Raw genomic sequence first — 21,930 nt, 5'->3', positions numbered from 1 at the left:
GCTTGCTTTCTTGCATCATATACCTCAACTAATGCTAATGCAAATATTAGAAGGGTTTTCTTCCATCCTGCTAATTGTCCTCTCTAACACAATGAATGACTCATTTGATGTATCTATATCAGGGGTGGTGTTCCACCCCTGATATAGATACATCATTTGTTCAGAACATGTTATTGGTAAAGTTATGTGACATATATTATCCACATTCAGTATTTAGTGTAGCCTCCATTTTAAATTATGGTTTGTATGTGGATTGGAGATTTTTCTTCATTAATTCCCATAAATTCTCATGAATAGTTTAATTGCTATTTTAGCATTAGCAGAGGCATATGATGCAAGAAAGCAAGCTTATGCAGCATCAGCCAAAACAAAAAAAAACCCACTTCCACTTCCCCCCTCCGTTCGTTCAAAATACCTGTCCAGCTGAGCCTTAAATTTATTTAGGCTATCAACTTCCACGACAAGGGATGGAAGTCTATTCCACCAACCAATTACCCGCTGGCTAAAGGCAAATTTCCGCACGTCTATCCTACATCTGTCTTTCCCTAATTTGAATTTATGCCCTCTCAGGTGATTTTCTGAGCAAGAGGAAGAATCCCATCAGCATTGAGCATGCTCAAACCATTCAAGGCTTTATACACCTTTATCAGATCACCTTTCCGGTGCCTAGTCTCCAGACACTGTAATTTGCAAAACTTAAGCCTTTCTTCTTAAGAGTACCCCTTTGTTCCATTCACTAATCTTGTTGCCCTTCTCTGTACTCATTCCAGCAGCTCTACATCCTTCTTGAAATGAGGCCTCCAGACCTGTATACAGTACTCAAGGTGTGGCCTGACCATTGCCTTATACAAGGGAATAATCACCTCCTTATCCCTGCTAGAAAAATTCCTGTATATCATTGACAAGACACCATGAGCTACTCTTGAAGCCAGTCTGCACTGCTCCAAAAACTTCATATCTGCCTGCACAATTACCCCCAGGTCCTTTTCATTATCTACCATTGTCAGTGTAGTACCACAGAGTTGAGACGTTGCTCTGGGGTTACTGTTTCCCATATTTGTCAATGTTAAACTTCATTTGCCACCTCTCAGCCCATCTGCTTATCCTTTCCAGATACTGTTGCAGCAGCATAGTGTCAGTAGTGTCCTTGACAACCCTGCCAACCTTTGCATCGTCTGCAAAGTAGGACATTAAGCTTGATATACCATCATCAATATCATTTATAAATACAGAAAACAATAATGTACCCAACACTGAACCCTGAGGGACTCCACTAAAGACATTAGTCCACGATGAGCAATGTCCATTGATTACCACTCTCTGTCTTCTCCCGCTCAACCCCACTTGGCGGTTTGGTATCCTGAAAGATCTTCATTCCCTGGACCTGAGAGGACACTTACCGTACTTCATACAGAATTTCCTACAACACAGGACCTTTCAAGTTCGCTATCGGCAAGTACTTTCGCAAACATTCATACAAGAAGAAGGAGTCCCGCAGGGCTCTGTACTCAGTGCAACCTTATTTGCAATTAGAATAAATCAGATGACAAAAAATATTCCAAAAGCTGTAAACTCTTACCTCTATGCTGATGATTTGACTGTGTCTTGCAGCTCGCAAAACATGAGCTTTATCGAAAGGCAGCTGCAAACATCTATAAATAACATTGAGTTATGGATGATACACAATGGTTACCGATTATCCTATCAGAAATCTAGAGTCATTCACTTTTGTAATAAACGAAAGATGCATCCAGATCCAGAGATACAACTAACAAATCATCCCATCACAGTGGTGAATAGCATTCGTCTCCTTGGTTTAATTTTTGATAATAAACTGAACTTCTTAGAATATATCACACATCTAAGGACTGCTTGCCAGAAAAAAATGAATTTATTAAGAATTATCTCTTCTACATCATGGGGTGCAGATCGGTACACCTTACTTCACTTGTACAGAGCCCTGATCAGATCTCGCCTTGATTATGGCGCCCCGGTGTATGATTCTGCTAGGGAAAGCGTGCTAGCACGTCTTGCCCCCATTCAACATTCTGCCCTCAGAATTGCTGTAGGCGCTTATAGAACATCGCCAGTGCAAAGTCTTTATGTCGAAGCCCATGAACCTCCGCTCAGCCTCAGGAGAAAGATGTTACTTCTGAACTATGCAGCCAAAATTCAAAGTCTGCCTTCTCACCCCAATTGGCCAATACTTAACAACCCACAGTTCTCAATGTACTACAGAAATAAACCTAGAGCAGTTCGACCTGCTGGCATCAGATTACAGGAACTATCACAAAATTGGAACATACATCTGGACAAAATCCTTCATGATCTGAACAGTTCAGATCCTCCATGGTCCTATATTAAAGCATCCTGTGACAGCTATTTCTTAAACTGGGGAAAACATTCGCTTGCAAATACCAATATACAGCAACTGCATGCCGCTCACACACAAAATTACCAAAATTTTACGCAAGTATACACTGATGGATCAAAGTCTGGTAGTAAAGTCGGTGCTGCAGCTGTCTTTCCCTTTAACACTATCTCTGTTTCACTTCCCATCGAATGCGGCAGTTATACAGCTGAATTATATGCTATCAAGCTTGCCTTAGAAAACATTCTCCACCTGTCCATCCAAAAAAGTGTAATATATAGTGACTCACAGAGTTCAATCTTGGCCTTGCAAAATTCCTCCTCAACAACACATCCCTTAATAAAATCTATAAAATCTCAACTAATGCATATCCATGATCACCAACAAGTTGTCATCTTTTGCTGGATCCCAAGTCACACTGGGATATCAGGGAATGAAAAAGCAGACTATGCAGCCAAACATTCATCCAACATAGCATCACCAGGTTACTATGTTCCATATATGGACTACAGATCCCATATAAGAAATACATGCAAAGAACAATGGACACTTCTATGGCAATCTCAACTGAATAACAAGCTCCGTGAAATAAAACCTGAACCACAGTTATGGGTTTCCAGTTTTTCTGTAAACAGAAAAGAAGAAGTCATCCTGGCCAGAGCCCGGATCGGGCACAGTCAGCTCACCCATATTTTTCTTCTTACAGGGAATGATCCTCCGCAGTGTATGCACTGCAACTCCGTTCTCACAATAAAGCACATACTCGTTGAATGTACCTTATACACTGATGCCCGAAAAGCTTCATACAGTAATCTCCAACAACCTTTGACACTCCAACAGTTCATAGGTAATGATGCAAATCTCCCGGAATTTTTCCGCTTCTTAAAACGCATAAATCTGTATAATTGTCTCTAACTGTTTTTTACAGACACCGTGAAATCCTCACCTCGTTTATAGGCGCAATATGGCCTAAGTAGCCCTTGCGCCAGAAATAACCATACCAATACCAATACCCGCTCAACCACCCCTTTATCCATTGCAGTAATTTGCCTCCAGTGCCACACTGCTCCAATTTGTGCAGCATTCTTCCTTGTGCAACAGTATCAAAAGCTTTTCTAAGATCCAAGTATATAATATCAAAGTTATACCCTGCATCCAGTTCTTTTGTGACTGCATCATAGTATCCAATCAAATTGGTCAGGCAAGACTTCCCTTTAACAAAACCATGCTGTGTCCAAGCTATAAATGAAGTCTTGTCTAGATGATCCTACAGTGCTTCTTTAACCAGTGTCTCCATTAATTTTCCTGGAACAGAAGTTAAACTCACAGGTCTATAATTACTTGTGTCAGCCTTTGATCCTCCTTTGTGAATTGGGGTCACATTTGCACATCTCCAGTCTGTGGGTACCTCCCCTGAGTCCAAGGAAGCTCTCATAATTAGCATTAGCATTAGTAGAGGCATATGATGCAAGAAAGCAAGCTTATCCAGCATCAGCCAGAAAAAAAAAAAAAAAACTCCCACTTCACCCCTCCGCTCGTTCGAAATACCTGTCCAGCTGAGCCTTAAATTTATTTAGGCTAACAACTTCCACAACAAGGGATGGAAGTCTGTTCCACCAACCAACTACCTGCTGGCTAAAGACAAATTTCCGGACATCTATCCTACATGTCTTTCCTCAATTTGAATTTATGCCCTCTCAGGTGATTATTCTGAGCAAGAGGCAGAATCCCATCAGCATTGAGCATGCTCAAACCATTCAAGGCTTTATACATCTCTATCATATCACCTCGCCATTGCCTAGTCTCCAGACGCTATAATTTGCAAAACTTAAGCCTTTCTTCGTAAGAGCAACCCTCTTTTCCATTCACTAACCTTGTGGCCCTTCTCTGTACTCGTTCCAGCAGCTCTACATCCTTCTTGAAATGAGGCCTCCAGACCTGTATACAGTACTCACGGTGTGGCCTGACCATTGTCTTATACAAGGGAATAATCACCTCCTTATTCTTGCTAGAAACATTCCTGTATATCATTGATAAGACACCATGAGCTACTCTTGCAGCCCGTCTGCACTGCTCAGAGAACTTCATATCTGCCTGCACAATTACCCCCAGGTGGTAGAGAACCCCAGTGGTAGAGAACAATTCTCTACCACTGTCAGTGTAGTACCACAGAGTTGATACGTTGCTCTGGGGTTGCTGTTTCCCATATGTAGTACTTTACATTTGTCAATGTTAAACTTCATTTGCCACTTCTCAGCCCATCTGCTCAACCTTTCCAGATCCCGCTGCAGCAGCATACCGTCAGTAGTGTCCTTAACAACCCTGCCAACTTTTGTATCATCTTCAAACTTGGACATTAAGCTTGATATACCATCATCAATATTATTTATAAATACAGAACACAATAATGGCCCCAACACTGAACCCTGAGTGACTCCACTAATAACATTAGTCCACGATAAGCAGTGTCCATTGATTACCACTCTCTGTCTTCTCCCCCTCAACCACCCCTTTATCCACAGCAGCAATTTGCCTCCAATGTCACACTGCTCCAATTTGTGCAGCAGTCTTCCATGTTTAACAGTATCAAAAGCCTTTCTAAAATCCAAGTATATAATAGCAAAGTTATTCCCTGCATCCAGTTCTTTTGTGACTACATCGTAGTATCCAATCAAATTGGGCAGGCAAGACTTCCCCTTAACAAAACCATGCTGTGTCCGAGCTATAACTGAAGTCTTGTCTAGATGATCCTGCAGTGCTTCTTTAACCAGTGCCTCCATTAATTTTACTGGAACAGAAGTTTAACTCACAGGTCTATAATTACTTGTGTCAGCCTTTGATCCTCCTTTGTGAATTGGGGTCACATTTGCACATCTCCAGTCCATGGGTATCTCCCCTGAGTCCAAGGAAGCTCTCATAATTATGGCTAAGGGTTTGCTTTCTTCCTTTGCTGCCTCCTTTAATATAACTAGATAGATCCCATCCACCCCAGGTGCCTTTCTTGTGTTTATCTTCAACAATTTCTCCTCCACTTTACTCTCAGTTATAACAAGATTATCTAGCTTACTGCCAGAGTTGAAGACACCTCTGGCATTCTCCTCACTGAATAACTCCTCATGTGTGAATGTCGATGCAAAATATTCATTTAGTTTGTTAGCTACCTGAGCAGGATCTTCAACTCTTGATGATCCTGCTACCTGAGCAGGATCATCAACAGTTGAACCATCGATATCAAGTGGACCAATCTGATTCCTTCCCTTCCTTCTAGAGTTTACATAAGAAAAGAACTCTTTTCTTTTTTCTTTGCATCCTTTGCCAAAGATTTCTCGTAATCTGCCTTCGCCTGCCTAACCTCCTTTTGTAACTTGGTTACAGATCAACTTATATCTATCATAGGATACATGGATGGGATACATATAAATTAATGTATTCCATGCATTTTTCTTCTCTGCCATATGTCTCATTAGTTCATCTGACATCCATTTAGGCCTAAACCTTGAACAATATTTCTTAGTTGGTATGTAAAGCCTAGTAGCTTCCAAGATAAGTTCTTTGAGTGCTTCCCATTTTGAATTTGCTGTTGGTAACATCATCAGTTGGTCCCACTGTATAGAATTTGGGGCTTAGAGGGGAACAGTGTCTGATAACACACAAGGTATCCTGTGTGTTATCAGACACTTAGCCTAAAACACTGATGGATCCAATATCTCTCTATTACAGAAGATTTAGGAGAAGTCCGGTTGGCCTGCCTCCCTAAAATCCACTCATGCACACCTTCTCGATGGTAACCCCTGTTACGTCACTTAGGTGGCAACGAACGTGTAGAGTGGTTCTCTTCAAGACGCCTGGTCAGCGTGAAGAGGAAAAGACCAAACCCTCCAGCAATGAGAGCACAACAATACAAATGGCCCTCAGTCCCCAGCAGCTTTCACTCTCCCTCTTACGGCAGCGAGAGGATCAGAGTGGAAGCAGAGGGTGCTAAGAATCTCTGGGTACGACCAGGCTGCCATGCACGGAAATTGAACTTCGCCTGTTATAACATACGATCACTCATCGGTGAAGACAGGATATTAGAGCTGGAAAAGGAATTAGAAAATGTGAATAGGAATATCATCGGTTTGGCTGAAACAAGAAGAAGAAATGAATCACTTATAAGTTTATCAAGTGGAAATCTGCTGTACACCAATGGAAACAGTGAAAGGAGTGAAGGTGGAGTTGGCTTTCTGGTCCATAAAGATTTTAAAAACAACATTTTGGAATTCAAAAGTACATCACCAAGGGTGTCAAGACTAATACTCAAGATTTCTAAGAGGTACAAGCTAAAGATTATAATGATTTATGCACCAACATCGAGCCATGATGATGAAGAGGTTGAAGAAATGTACACTGAAATTGAGAGTCTTCTAGATGAGCAGAAAACCCACTACACTATTATTATGGGGGACTTCAATGCTAAGGTTGGAAAAAGGCAAAACAGCGCAGAAAGAGGAACTATAGGAAATTTTGGAATTGGTGAAAGAAATAAAAGAGGTGAAAGACTTGTGGAATTTGCAGAATCTCAAGGAATGTCAGTAATGAACACTTTTTTCAAGAAAAGGGTGAACAGAAAGTGGACATGGAAGAGTCCAAATGGATTAACAACTAATGAAATCGACTTCATCCTCACTAACAGAAGATATATTGTGAATGATGTTACCGTCCTGAATAAGGTAAATGTTGGAAGTGATCACAGAATGGTAAGATGTACACTTGATATAGATGTAGGAAAGGAAAGGAAAAAACTGACTCGAGTAAATAATACAAAGGTCTTTGAAATAGCAGAGGAGGAGAAAAAGCAGTATGTACTGGAACTTAAGAACAAGTTTGAGCTTCTGCAGACTGCTCAGGACCAAGATATCGACGAGGAATATTACAACTTTCTGAAAGTGATAAAGCACAAGAAACCTATAGGGAAACAGAAATCCAAAGAAGAAAAAATTAGTCAAGAAACACTTGTCATGATGAACCAAAGACGACAAATGAAGAGCAAGAAAAACACTGACAGGGAGAAAATTGAATATACTGAGTTATGCAAAGCAATTAGAAAGAGACTCAGAGAGGACATAAGAAGATTTAACACAAGAAATGTAGAACAAGCATTAAGGGAAAACAAAGGATTTAAATCAGCAGCCATGAGCAGTAATACAGAAAGACAAATGATACTGAAACTGAAGAATAGCGATGGTTTACTTATAAACAGCAGAGAAATCATAATTCAAATAGCAGAAGACTACTATAGAGAATTATACAAGGAGCAAGGGAATGATACCAGCAGTGGGGAAGATGGATTGCAAAGTAGCAACACATACGACATACCCGATATTCTTCCTGATGAGGTAGAACATGCATTGAAGAAAATGAAGAATCGGAAAGCCCCGGGGGAAGATGAAGTTACTGTAGAGTTGTTAAAATTGGGAGGAAGAGACATAACACAAAAACTGGCAAGGCTCTTCACAAAGTGCATTAGAAAAGGTGTGATGCCTAAGCAGTGGAATAATGCAATCATAGTTTTGCTGCATAAGAAAGGAGATAAATCAGAAATTGGAAATTATAGACCAATTAGCTTGTTATCCCATATCTACAAGTTGTTCACAAGGGTCATTACTAACAGATTAGAAAGAATACTTGATGAGAATCAACCGAAAGAGCAAGCTGGCTTTAATACAGGATTCTCAACTATGGATCACCTTCACGTAATATCACAGCTAATGGAGAAAGCAAATGAATATAAAACACCATTATGCCTGGCATTTGTGGATTATGAAAAGGCATTTGACTCCATACAGCATAAGGCAATGTTTCGGGCACTGGAAAGACAAGGCATAGATACTCCATATATTATGATTTTGAAGAAAATATATGAGAGTGCTACATCCTTTATTAGACTAGACAAAGACAGTAGCAAATTTAAAATCGAGAAAGGAGTTCGACAAGGAGACACAATATCTCCGAAGCTGTTTACTGCTGCCCTTGAGGAAGCTTTCAGAAGATTAGACTGGTCGCAGAAAGGAGTCAGTGTGAACGGAGAGTACCTAAACCATTTACGATTTGCAGATGACATTGTGGTCATAAGCCACGATCCCAAAGAATTAGAGGAAAATCTTAACCAGTTATGCACAGTTAGTAAGGATTTTGGACTAAAGATGAATATGGCTAAAACAAAAGTAATGATGAAAAAGTATGCCACGGAAAGGGAAATAATGATTGAAGGAGCAGTAATTGAACAGGTGGAGTCATATACTTATCTGGGACAAGTTATTAGCTGTAATAATGATAAATGGCTGGAAGTCAAGAGAAGAATAAATTTTGGATGGATAGCATTCAGGAAATATAGTCACATACTGAAGAGCAATATCCCAGTTTGTCTGAAACGTAAAATAATGAATCAATGTATACTCCCCACCATGACTTATGGAAGTGAAACTTGGGCACTCACCAAAAGAATGGAAGAGAAGCTGAGAACTACAGAGCGAAGAATGGAACGAATTATATTGGGAATCAGACTGTTAGATAAGAAGAGAAACACATGGATTAAGCAGCAAACTCAAGTAAAGGACATTCTTATCAAAACTAAAGAACTAAAATGGTCTTGGGCAGGACACATAGCTCGAAGACATGATGACAGATGGACTAAGAAAATAACAGAATGGTACCCAAGAGGAGCTAGAAGAAAACCTGGAAGACAAAGGCGGATATGGATAGATGAAATTCATGAGTTTTTGAGTAGTAAATGGATGGCCAGTGCTCAAAACAGAAGGAACTGGAAAGTTGCTGGAGAGGCCTTCATCCTGCAGTGGATTGAAAATGGCTGATGATGATGATGATGATGATGTATAGAATTTAAATGCTGTCTCAGACCATCGTAGTCGCCTTTACGAAAGCAATAACCCTTCCCTTTACTCCTAATGGTAGTTACCTCTAGGAGTAAATCCCACTTCAGCACACAGTGATCACTGCCACCTAGTGGATCCTCTATCTGCAGATTCTTACTGCATGAAGAATCACTACTGTTTATTAAATCAAGAGTATTACTACTTCTCGTTGCCTCCCGAACATGCTGATGTAGAAAACAATCATCCAATAAATCCACAAAAGCCTTGCTAGTGTGTGAGTGACCAACTCACAAATTCCAGTCAATATCTGGGAAATTAAAATTCCCCCATCCATTATAAGACTCTCTGATTTACTGGCCGACTGTATTTCCCTGTACAGTTTCTTATTATACTCATCAGAGTCATTAGGCCTATAGCACACTCCTACTCTCAATTTTGATCTCACAGTGCTTACGTCCCACCAAACTGACTCAACACTGCACTGTCCAGCAATGTCGACTGGCTTCACTTCCTTGGATTTTATGTGTTTCTTAACTAATAGCATAACCCCTCCTCCCTTCCTATCCTGTCTAGCCTTTCTGTAAACGCTGTACTCCCCAAATTCCAGTTCTGCATTCCTTATATCTGTGTGACACCACGTCTCTGATATCCCAACAATATCCACCTTTGATGCTTTGAGCAATACCTCAAATTCATCAAATTTATTTACCAAACTCCTAGCATTGGTGTACACGCAAGTATACATACATCTGTTTCTATTGTTAGCTACCCTAACACAACCCATATGTTTACTTGTACCGCAATGACTCCCAGCAGTCTCTGAAATATCCTGCATCTTGTTTTTCAGGCTTCTGCTCATTCCAATAGAAGCAGTGCAAGAATTACTTTCACCTCTGCCAGTGGCTACTTTTAATCTATTAGTCTTTGTATCCCCCTAAGCTAGCAGTTTTCTGGCCCACCTAACACTGCCTCGATAGCATCAGCAAAAGGCACCTCCGCAGCCAGGTTGGAAGAAGCAGCAGTGCGTAGCACACGCTTCTTGATTAAACCGGTGTTTGAGCCCATCACCACCAAATATGGAGGATGCGGAAAGGTCAGGGAATGACCACCGCATATTCCAGGAGCAATATGTCCTTAGTTTCTAATGCTCCTAAAAACCAAATAACAAACAAACAACAAGCATCAGCAAATATTCTTGCACCCTTTCTATTTAAGTGTATTCCCTCCCTGTAGAAGCAGTCTCTCATGTTAACAAGTACAGTCCAGGCTGAAAAAAATTCTACCCCTTGAGCCTCGTACAATCTTTCCAGGGCCGAATTGATCGACTAGGCTCTCATCATATACTCCCTCCTATCATGTCTGGGCAGAATTGCAGACACTTTCAAATTCAACCCTAATTCAAGGCTTTTTTTCAACAGTGACCTGTACTTGTTAAGTAATTCTGCCGGTCTCTTACTCTTGATATCATTAATGCCAACGTGTACAAGTATATTACCTTTTGTGCCCTTAAAAGATGATATCCGCTCTAAAACTTCATCAACCTTTGCCCCTGGCAGATATACCCTGGTCCTGTTCCACCTTTCCTTTTTACAAAGCATGTTCCCCGTTTCCCTGACAATAGAGTCACCAACAACTACTAGTTCCTGTGGGACCAGCGCATTCTGCCTTGGAGGTTGGCACTGTGTTGTGTGATGAACAAGTGCAAGCTCTGCAGTTGATGTGGGCAGCTGAGAGCTTGATGGGCCCCTCAATTTAGTTCTTTCGAGGGCATCCACCCTGTCCTTCAAGCTCTCATATAGGCCCATAACAACACTGAGTTGTTGCCTGATTTCGTTACACTCCTTGCATCGCGCACACACAAAGACATCCCCCATGGCAATATCATACCCTATACCTGATTGCTCCAATCTTGCCCTTTACAGATTGTTCAGAATGTCAGCTCAACCAGGAAAGAAACAAAAACATTCAAATGTAGAGGGGAGTAACACAAATTTCAAGAACCTTGGTGTGAAATATTTGATATAATTAAGGATAATAAAGCATTATACATTTTTTGTTCTGAAATTCTAGGGTAGTTTTTAAAAGATTTAGCATATATTGGCACGCACCCTAAAAAAAGTTTTGCCACTCTTGAACTATGTCATTGAACTTCTGGGTATTGCATTTCATATTACTCAAAAATTCTCAGTATCCATGAACTTTTGAGTAATGTTTCATGTAACTATTTTGTATATTGTTCTGATATTTCATATTGCAATGCATACATGTACTCATTTGCATTTTTGTTACTTTATCTGACTTCAGTTTACAAAAGTACTTGATTGTAACTTAACTGTTGTCTTCCGGTATAAAAAAGCTTTTTTTATATATGTTTAAATTTTTTTTAAAAATCTTGTTTATTTCTCTCTTATATTCATCATTGTATCAATACTTTGCTAGATTCATGTAAGGAGAGGAGATCACATAAAAAGTGCAAGAATGCTAATTAGAGTAGCAAACAATATTAGCAAATTCCCTTCACGTAAGTATTGTTTTTAATGATAACACCGAACAACAAAATAAATTTTTACCACCTTTCAAATGAAAATATCCTATTTTGATACTTGAATATTCATAATTTAAAGTAGTACTTAAAATTTTGTCTCATCTACCAATTTTGTGGGAAACAGAAACAAAGATAGAAGTAGGGGTTGTAGAGGCATGTGATGTGAGAAAGCAAGCGTATAAGCTTATGTAGCATCAGCAAAAAAAAAACAATTTCACACATCCATTCCCTCTAAAAGTTTAGTTCTTCCTTGAATTTATTTAAGCTATCAACTTCCACAACGGCAGACGGAAGTCTGTTCCAGGAATTAACCACCCTCTGGCTAAACTCAAATTTCCACACATCTATTCTACAACTGTCTTTCCTCAATTTGAATTTATGACCTCTCAGGTTCATAATCTGAGCAAGCAGAAGAATCCCATCAGAATTCACCATGCTCAACCCATTCAACGCCTTATACACCTCAATAATATCACCTCGCAGGTGCCTATTCTCCAGCCACTGCAATTTTCAGAACTTAATCCAATCTTGTTGCCTTTCTCTGTACTCGCTCAAGCAACTCTACATCCTTCTAAAATGAGGCCTCCAGACCTGTATATCATTGACAATACCCTATGACCTGCTCTGGCAGCCTGTCTGCATTGCTCAAAAAACTTCATATCTGACTGCACAATTACTCCAAGGTCTTTTACATTTTCTACCACCCTAAGTGTAGTACCACACAGTTGGTACAGTTCTCTGGGGTTACTACTACCCATATGCAGTACTTTGCATTTGTCAATGTTAAACTTCAGTTTCCACTTCTCAGCCCATCTGCACAACTTTTCTAGATCCTATTGCAGTGGTACGCTGCCATTACTGTTATTAACAACTCTGCCAACCTTTGTATCATCTGCGTACTTGAACAATAAGCCCGATATACCTTCATCAATATCATTGATAAATATACAAAAAAAAAACAGAGGACCCAACACCGAACCTGGGGGACTCCACCAATAAAGTTAGTCCACAAAGAGTAACATCCATTGATTGCTACTCTCTGTCGTGTCTCACTCAACCACCTTATCCATTGTAGCAACTTGCCCTTAATACCATACTGCTCCAATTTGTTCAGTAGTCTTCCATATGCAGCAGTATCAAAAGCTTTCCTGAAATCCAAGTACAGCAGATTCTCGATTTACTGGGATTGGATTAACTGGGATACTCAAAGACTCCAAATTAAAAAAAGATAAAAATCAACCAGAAATCATAAAATTCAAGTAATGACTGGAATAGGTATAAACAGATGTTTTGCAAATCATAAATAAGTCATCATTGGGAGATTAGTGTGCCTATTATCTTGCAATCTCCACTGAAAAAGAGACCAATGTTTAGTTTGTTTTAATGCTTCAATTGTTTTTTTTTTTTTTTTTTTTTTATGTGAACCCCAAACACAAGAGGTATTAGAATCTATAGTACTTGGTACTGTGCTTGGGTTGGAGGTTGAGAAGACGAAAGAAGATATTTGTTGACATTGGACTTGAACTTCTGTAGATTGTAATTTTCAGGAAATATGTATGAAGGAAGGTTGTTCCAGAAAACGGCAGTTGAATGAATAAATGAGGAAGATGAAAAGTTGGTTCTGTGGGTTTGAAGTTGGACAGTAAATGGACGTTGGCTGGTGGTGGCACGTGTTCGGACTGTTTTGAAAGAGAGAGCGGGAATTATAGAAGCCAATTCAGAAGAACAGTGCCCATGGAAGTATCTGTAGAAGAGGCATGCAGCAGAAACAGTGCGTCTATGAGAAAGCGAGTGGAGAGACTCTGTTAGAGATGAATCATTAATTAACCTAACTGCCCTCTTCTGAATGGAATCAAGAAGCCTGAGAGAGGTTTTGGGGGCACCACCCCAGATGTGGGAACAATATTCCATGGCAGGACGGATTTGCGATTTATACAGAGTGAGCAGCTGTTTGGAAGAAAAGTAATGCCAAGAGAGAAAGAGAAAACCAAGTTTTTTAGATGCAGAGGAAGCAATATTTGTAATGTGCTTGTGCCAAGAGAGATTAGAAGTTAGGGTAATCCCCAAAAGAGATATATCATTTTGCCTAGAAATCGGAGTGTCCCTAAAGATAAGCATAGGAGCAGAAGAATCGTTTTTGCAATGGGACGATAATTGGATGGGAGGGATTTGTCACCCTTTTTAGGAACCAGCTAGATATGAGCAAATTTCCAAGTAGATGGAAAAACACATTTGGAATAAGAAAGTGAAAAAAACAGGTGGCAAAGAACAGGAATAAATTCAGGTTTTGAGAACAAGTAGAGAAATACCATCAGGACATGGAGCTTTCTTAGCATTAAGATTCATCAAAATCCTTCTGAAATCCTTTTCACGGAAGACCACAGGAGGCATTGAATGGAGCATGTTGGGAATGGTCTGAGGATTTTACCAAGATCATTAATACATGAGTTGGAATAAAAATGGCATGCTAGCAGTGGGCTTGTGACCAACCCACATGTTTCAGTCAATATCTGGGAAGTTAAAATCCTCCATTATAACACAATTTGATGTACTGGCCCACTCTATACACCTATATCACACTCCTACTCTCAGTTTTGCTTTCCCAGTGTTCGTATCATACTAAACTTGACTCAACATTGCACTGTCCACCCACATCAACTTGATGAACTTCCTTAGATTTTATGTGTTTCTTAACTAACAGCATAACCCCTCCTCCCTTCGTATCCTTTCTGTACACATTGTACACCCCAAATTCCAATTCTGCATTCCTTATATCTGTGTGACACCATGTCTCTTCTATACAATATCTGCCTTTGATATTTTGACAAGCACCCCAAATTCATCAGATTTGTTTACCAAACTCCTAGCATTGTTGTACATACAAGTATACTGTACATGCACCCTCGATGGCAGTTACATCTTTAATTAAATCCCATATCAGTAGACTGTGATCACTGTCACCTAGTGGTTCCTTTATCTTCAAATTCCTAATGCATGAGTCATCATTGCTGATAATCAGATCAAGAGTATTACTCCCTCTGGTTGCCCCTCAAACATGATGCTGTAGAAAACAATCCTCCAATAAATCCACAAATGTCTTACTAGCATGTGAGTGACCAACCCACAAGTTCCAGTCAATATCTGGAAAGTTAAAATCTCCCATTACAAAACCTTCTGATTTACTGGTCCACTCAATTTCTCTGCACAATTGTTCGTTGTACTCATCAGAGTCATTAGGCCTATAACACACTCCTGCTCTCATTTTCTCTTTCCCAGTGTTTATGTCACACCAAACTGACTCAACATTGCACTGTCCACCCACATCAACTGAATGCACTTCCTTTGGTTTTATGTGTTCCTTAACTGACAGCATAACCCCTCCTCCCTTCCTACCCTGGCTATCTTTTCTGTTCACATTGTACTCCCCAAATTCCAATTCTGCACTGCTTATATCTGTGTGACACCATGTCTCTGATATCCCAGCAGTATCTGACTTTGATGCCTTCATCAGCACTTCAAATTCATCAAATTTATTTTCTATACTTCTAGCATTGGTGTACATGCAAGTATAGATGCACCTTTTCTTACTCTTAGTTACCCTAACAAAGCCTATGTATTTACTTGTTCCATGATGACTCCCAGCAGCTCTTGAAATCCCCAGCAACTTGCTCTCTAGGCTGCTGCTCATTACAGTAGAAGCAGTGCAAGAATCGCTTTCGCTTCTGCCAGTGGCTACTGTTAATCTATTAGTCCTTTTTTCACCCCAAACTAACAGTGTTCCAACCCATCTAACACTGTCTCAATAGCATCAGCAAATATTCTTGCACCTTTTCTATATAAGTGTGTCCCATCCCTGTAGAAGCAGTCTGTCCTGCTAACATACATAGACCAAGCTGAGATAATTTCAATCCCAGAGAGAGTCCTGGAGAGACTGTGCAAATCTCTCCAGGACCAAATTGATTGGCAAGGCTTTCATTATATACTCCCTCCTGTCGTGTCTGGGCAGAACTGCAGACACTTTCAAATTTAACCCTAACTCGTGATTTTTTCAACATTGACTGTACTTGTTAAATAAGTCTGCATACCTCCTACCCTTAATGCCATTAGTGCCAACATGTACAACATCATACAATGATATCTGCTCTACAATGTTATCAACTTTTGTCCCTGGCAGACATATCCTGATCCTATTCCACCTATCCTTGCACACCATATTTCCTGTTTCCCAGACAACAGAGTTACTGACAATAACCACCCTCCAGTGGGACCAGTGCATTCTGCCTTGGAGATTGCCACTCTGTTGTCTGATGCACAAATGTGAGCTCTCACATTTAATTGGGCATCTGAGAGGTTGATGGGGCCCCCATTTTAATTCCTTCGAGGGCATCTACCCTACTCTTCAAATTCTCATAGACACTCATCAGAATGCTGAGTTGGCGCTTAATTTCACGATGTTCTCTGCGCCTACTAACACTTGTGGCAGAGAAGAAAAATGCATGTGATGCATATAAATTATCATGTGATACAGCAGCCTATGGTAGATGAAAAGTAGTCTGTAATCAAGTCACAAAGGAGGTTAGGCAATCTAAGGCAAATTACAAGACATCTCTGGTAAAGAATGCAAAGGTAAGAAGCAAAGACTGTTGATGAGACATTTTGAAATAAATCATCAAGACTTGAATGGTAAGTCCATTGCTTATTTTGAAGAGAAAAAGAAGTTTACATAAAAAGAATTTCATTGGTTTAATCTATATTTGTGAATCATAAATAAAAAAATTATTAGAAGTATCACTGAAAGTGAGTTGAATATTGCATTTATTATCAATGAGAGGCTTACACTACTGGCAAAAATTTGATAATTGCACTATTGACCTGTGTATGACAATATTCAGACCCAATAAATCAGCAAAAATAAAACACGTGCTACTCTCTAATGACACTAAAAAAAAAAAAAAAAAGAATTTTACTTTGCTCAGCTGATCATCTCAATAAACTCATTCGTAGACTTAAGTTGTCACCTTATTTTACATTGAAATATGATGAGAGCACTGATGTCAGATGCTTAGCTGTTCTGCTTTTTTTCGATACCTGTATAATGGTGAACTGTGCGAATTCATTCATATCTGTGATGATTTGAAAACCACTGCAAGAGGAGCTGATATTTTTGGAAAAATTGACAAACCTTTTTTGTGCTCATGATTTCGACTGGAAGAAGTGTATTGACATCTGCAAGGCTATTTTGGGTCCCATTTCAGGTGTTTTATGAGAATCAAAGCAGTAGCACACCCTTTCTGTTCAAGTAGTCCATATGGTGTGTACTCCACAGGGAATATTTAGCTGTGAAAAGCATTCCTGCAAAGTTGTAAGATATTTTAAGACACTAATAGAAGTCATCAATTATGTGAAATCTAGTGGCTTAAATACAAGGTTTTTCCAGCAGATTTCCAACAAAATGGACAGAAACTGCTTACTTTTTTGCACCAAAGCAGGTTAGCTGAGTTGAGCTAAAGTGCTGATGAGATTCTCTGAATAATGCTCTGAAATTGTGTTCTTTCTTGCTGATAATAAAGCTGAAACCACAAGGAAAACAACTCAAGATAAACTGTAGAGATTCGTTGATTTTATGTCTAGTAATTATAATTCACAAGGGGGTTAGGGTGCCTCCGTAGCCAGGTGGGAAGGAGCAGCAGTGCGTAGCACACGCTTCTTGATTAGACCGGGGTTCGAGCCCGTCACCACCAAATACGGAGGATGCGGAAAGGTCAAGGGAATGACCACCGCATATTCCCGGAGCAATATGGCCTTAGTTGCTAATGCTCCTAAAAACCAAATAACAAACAAACAAACAAACAAGGGGGTTACATACCTTGCCGATATATTTGACAAACCAAACCGAATGCACTGGATCTGTCACTTCAATATAAAAACACAACACTTTTCATGACCAATGATAAAATCTCTGCATTCAAAAATAAAATTATTCTTTGGAGAAAGAGAGCTGAAGCAGAAGAATATGATACCTTCGATACTTTTACAACATGTCTTATTGAAGAAATATCTCCTTAGAGTCAGACTAACAGAAAGAAATAATTGACCACCTCACACAGTTGTCTATCTCTTTTGAAGAATATTTTCATGTCAAGAAAAAAAGTGCATGTGATGCATTTTTCTTCTTGACAAGAAAAAAACCATTGTCAATATAGATATTGAAAATTACAGGTAGATAGCTAACCCTTTCTTGAAAAAACAAAACTCCTCTGGCCTCTCCACAAAAGAAGAAGAACTGATTGATATCTATTGTGATACATCATTCCAAGAAATGTTTTTTAGTGTTCCACTGTGTTCATTCTGAGCTAGTTTGTTGGACTCTTCCCTAATATAACAGACAAAGCAGTTCATAAACTTTTACCATTTGGGACGACTTATTTATGTAAACATGGGTTTGCAAAATATTGTGACACAAAATCAAAAAAGAGAAACAGACTTGAACTTCATCAGACATTCACTATCAATTATCAGCTTTAACACCTAATTTTAGCAAAATCACTGAAAATCTGTCACAGCAGGTCTCTCATTAGACTCACTGAATAAGTCTATTTTTTTTATTTTTTAATTTGGAATCTTAATAATACTTACATTTTTTTTAGTTTAAAATTTTAAGTTTATAGGGATTATTTTTTGGTTCCACTATAATAGAGTACACATATGCAAAAAACCAAAAAATACCTTGTTCTTAGTGTTCTATACCTACAATAATCTTGGGGTGGGGGTACCTTCTCCCAAGATTGAGAACTACTTCTTTATATCATCATACCAAGCAGGCATTAATTGATTAACATTTTTCTTTTCTTAACAGTTCATTGAAAATGTCAAGTTACACAAATTTGCTGAAATGGAAAAAGAGATCAGAGCTGTTATTAAATATCTGCTGAAAAAAGAAATTAACACCAAAACAAACATTGAAAGATACAGAAGAAATATTGTTATTTTGTTATTACTTATTCAACAGTAAAAAAAAAAAAAAAATGGTGTGCTGAATTCAGATATGGATGGCAATCTTTCAAAGACTGGGATTGAATGTCAAACCTCTGAAAACATTGAAAAAATCCTAGATATGATTATATCTAAGAAGAGTTACACATCCATCTCAAAACGTTTAAGGGCACAGTCCACTAGGTCCCCCCAAGGAATTTGATGATTTAGCAAAAAACATTATTGTCCAAACAAGTCTTCACATTCTTAACAGATTGTGCCAAAATAAAAAGAATCCATGTTTCATTACTGCCTCTATAATCAATTTGATACACCCATCTCCATTGTATCTCACAGATACTCAGTGGGATTAAGAATGGAGCCCTGAGCCAGCCATTCCAGTGATAACAAGTGTTCTGTTTAATCAGATGATTGTGCATTGCACTCTGCCTCTGCAGAGTGCAGTGCACAATCATCTATGGCCCTTTGCTACAAAATTGCAACATTCTACAGTAAAAGAAGTACAACATTCTACAGTATCACATTATCACATTTTACCAGTGAAAAATATCTTTATGCAGTCCATTTCTGTATCACAAAACTGTCTCCATAGCATCACAATTCCACCAATGTAGTTTGTAGCTATGACAACACAGTTATTATTATTTGTATTAGTATTGGCAAAATGATGCAACGAAACAACACTTATACAGCATAAGTAAAAAAAAAAACTTTTTATCTACTTCATATGTCATTTCTTTCTAATAATTTGTCCACTCTTTCAAATTTATTCAGACCACCCACTTCCACAGCACTAGGCAAAAATTTATTATAACTGTCAATTGCTCTGGTGAAGGCAGATTTCCACAAATCTTTATTGCACTCTCAGAAATGAACTTAAGTCTAGTTCAAAACAAAAAGATGTGGTATTCTAGTTAATATTTTATTGAAGCATGATAATGCTAAAAAACCCATTTGTTCTGTAAAATTACTGAAAATCATAGCAGAAAAGAACTTTGATTTGAAAGCTGAGAATATCCTCCTTACATTCTCAGGCTCCTTTGAATTTTTGATTGCTTTGGTACTTAATAAAACATTTGAAAATCTAACTGATTTCACGACAATGATTAAGCGATGGAACTGGTGCAAACCTGGCTAGCCATACAAAATGAAGAGTTCCTACTGGCAGTAAACAATGCCTGTATAAACGTTGGACCTCCTCTACTGAAAATAATGAAGTCATGTTGAAAATTAATAAAAAACAAACATTTTTTCCTATTTAAGGTATAATTTTCTTAAAAAATTGTCATTGAATCATATTTAATCAACTTGTCATACATAGTTAATAATAGTTCCATAGCTACAATTATATCTGAAGCTTTTTACAACTGTAGATGTAACTTCTTAAGCATGTATTCTTCTAAATGCACAGATTTTATAGAATTTTTAGCCAACTAACTTTTTTTTGGTGTTGTTTCCAGACATAGTACCCATTTTGACATCTACTGTAATAGAATGCCATCGTGCAGATTTAAAAAATTCTTCCTTTAGTTATGCAGCAATGTTAATGAGACCTGAGTATCGAAACCAGATAGACTTGAAATACAAAAAGAAAATTGAAGCTATTGTCAGGTAAAATTATTGTTATTAAATAAAAAAAATAAAAAAATAGCATTTTCCTTTTTTTTTTACCTTTTTCCTTTTCCTTTCCTTTTTTTTCAAATTACCTTTTTTTTTTAAATTTTTTTTAATTTGAAATAAAAATACTTATATTTTCTGGTATACAGTTTTTGTTCAATGTATAAATTTGTGTTATTAGATATAATTTTAAGTATGATGTGGTCCTCTGCTGACGAGGCTACTAGAGACGGTCGTTTTCAAAGCCGCTAAGTGGATTTTTCTTATTTATTGATTTGAAATTATTGTTTTTCTAAAACTTTTGATTTAAATTTAGTAGTATAACATTATTTTGTGATTTTCTGATTAATTTGGTGTATTTATTCTTTACTCGGCCTTGTAATTGCATAAAAGTATCGGTAAAGGTTTCCACGTGTTTCAACTCCGCTAACCGTTCGTAATTTTCCCGCCTTTGTGATACGATATACCGTACTAGATAGCGTTAGTTGAACTTCGTTAGCAGTTAAATTGTACGTTTAAATAAATACATATAACGACTTAGATTACAAACGTAATATAATTAATTTTATTTAACATAATTAATTATACATATAACCACTTAGGTTACGTAACATAAATAATTAGTAAAAACAAATAATTAATACATAACTTGATACGAAAGTTATATAAAGGGATTTCGCCGATAACACTCGTTACTGAAACGTAAATATTTCGTAGATAACACTCGTTACTGAAACGTAAATATTCCGTAGATAACACTCGTTACTGAAACATAAATATAGCGTTATAACTGTGTTTGGATACAAGTTTAGGATTTAATTTTGTACAGAAATTGAAATTTTATTGAAAGTAAATCTAAATCATGACTCAAACCAGAGCAGCAAAGCAAAGGGCTCAAGCTAATGGGAATGCTGTGGCACAGGGGAGAACTGAGGGGGGCAGTTGTCCTCTGAATCACAGCCTTGTAAGATGCACTATTTGCTTGATGTTTGCGGAGCAGTCAAGTATGGGACATGATACTGCCATGGGGGATGTCTTTGTGTGTGTGCGATGCAAGGAGTGTAAGGAGATAAGGCGACAACTCAGCGTTGTTATGGGCCTATATGAGAGCTTGAAGGATAGGGTGGATGCCCTCAAAGGATTACAAGTGAGGGGCCCATCAAGCTCTCAGCTGCCCACACCAATGCCAGAGCTTGCACTTGGTCATCGCGGAACACAGCGGCAACCCCCAAGGCAGAATGCGCTGGTCCCAAAGGAACTAGTAGTTGTTGGTGACTCTATTGTCAGGGAAACAGGAAACATGCTTTGTAAAAAGGATAGGTGGAATAGGACCAGGGTATGTCTGCCAGGGGCAAAAGTTGATGACGTTGTAGAGCGGATATCATCTTTTAAGGGCACAAAAGGTGATATAGTTGTACACATTGGCACTAATGACATTAAGAGTAGGAGACCGGCGGAATTACTTGACAAGTACAGGTCACTGATGAAAAAAAGCCGTGAATTAGGGTTGAAATTGAAAGTGTCTGCAATTC

At 38.5% G+C, this 21,930-nt stretch overlaps 1 protein-coding gene across 1 annotated transcript in view; it reads left to right on the top strand.

Moving 5' to 3' along the window:
- Nucleotides 1–21,930, top strand: part of Oseg6 (intraflagellar transport protein Oseg6) — a 690,115-nt gene that overhangs the window by 628,146 nt on the left and 40,039 nt on the right. Inside the window, exons 32-33 of the mRNA XM_090372456.1 lie at nt 11,683–11,764; nt 20,242–20,392. Coding sequence (XP_090228582.1) covers nt 11,683–11,764; nt 20,242–20,392 — 233 coding nt within the window. The remainder of the gene's footprint in view (nt 1–11,682; nt 11,765–20,241; nt 20,393–21,930) is intronic.

This window comes from Mastigoproctus giganteus, chromosome 1, assembly GCF_048544385.1.
Source record: "Mastigoproctus giganteus isolate SK-2022 chromosome 1, ASM4854438v1, whole genome shotgun sequence".
In the NCBI taxonomy this organism is placed as follows: Eukaryota; Metazoa; Arthropoda; class Arachnida; order Uropygi; family Thelyphonidae; genus Mastigoproctus; species Mastigoproctus giganteus.
Note: the sequence above shows the minus strand (reverse complement) of the source record. Positions and strands in the feature narration are given on the sequence as shown.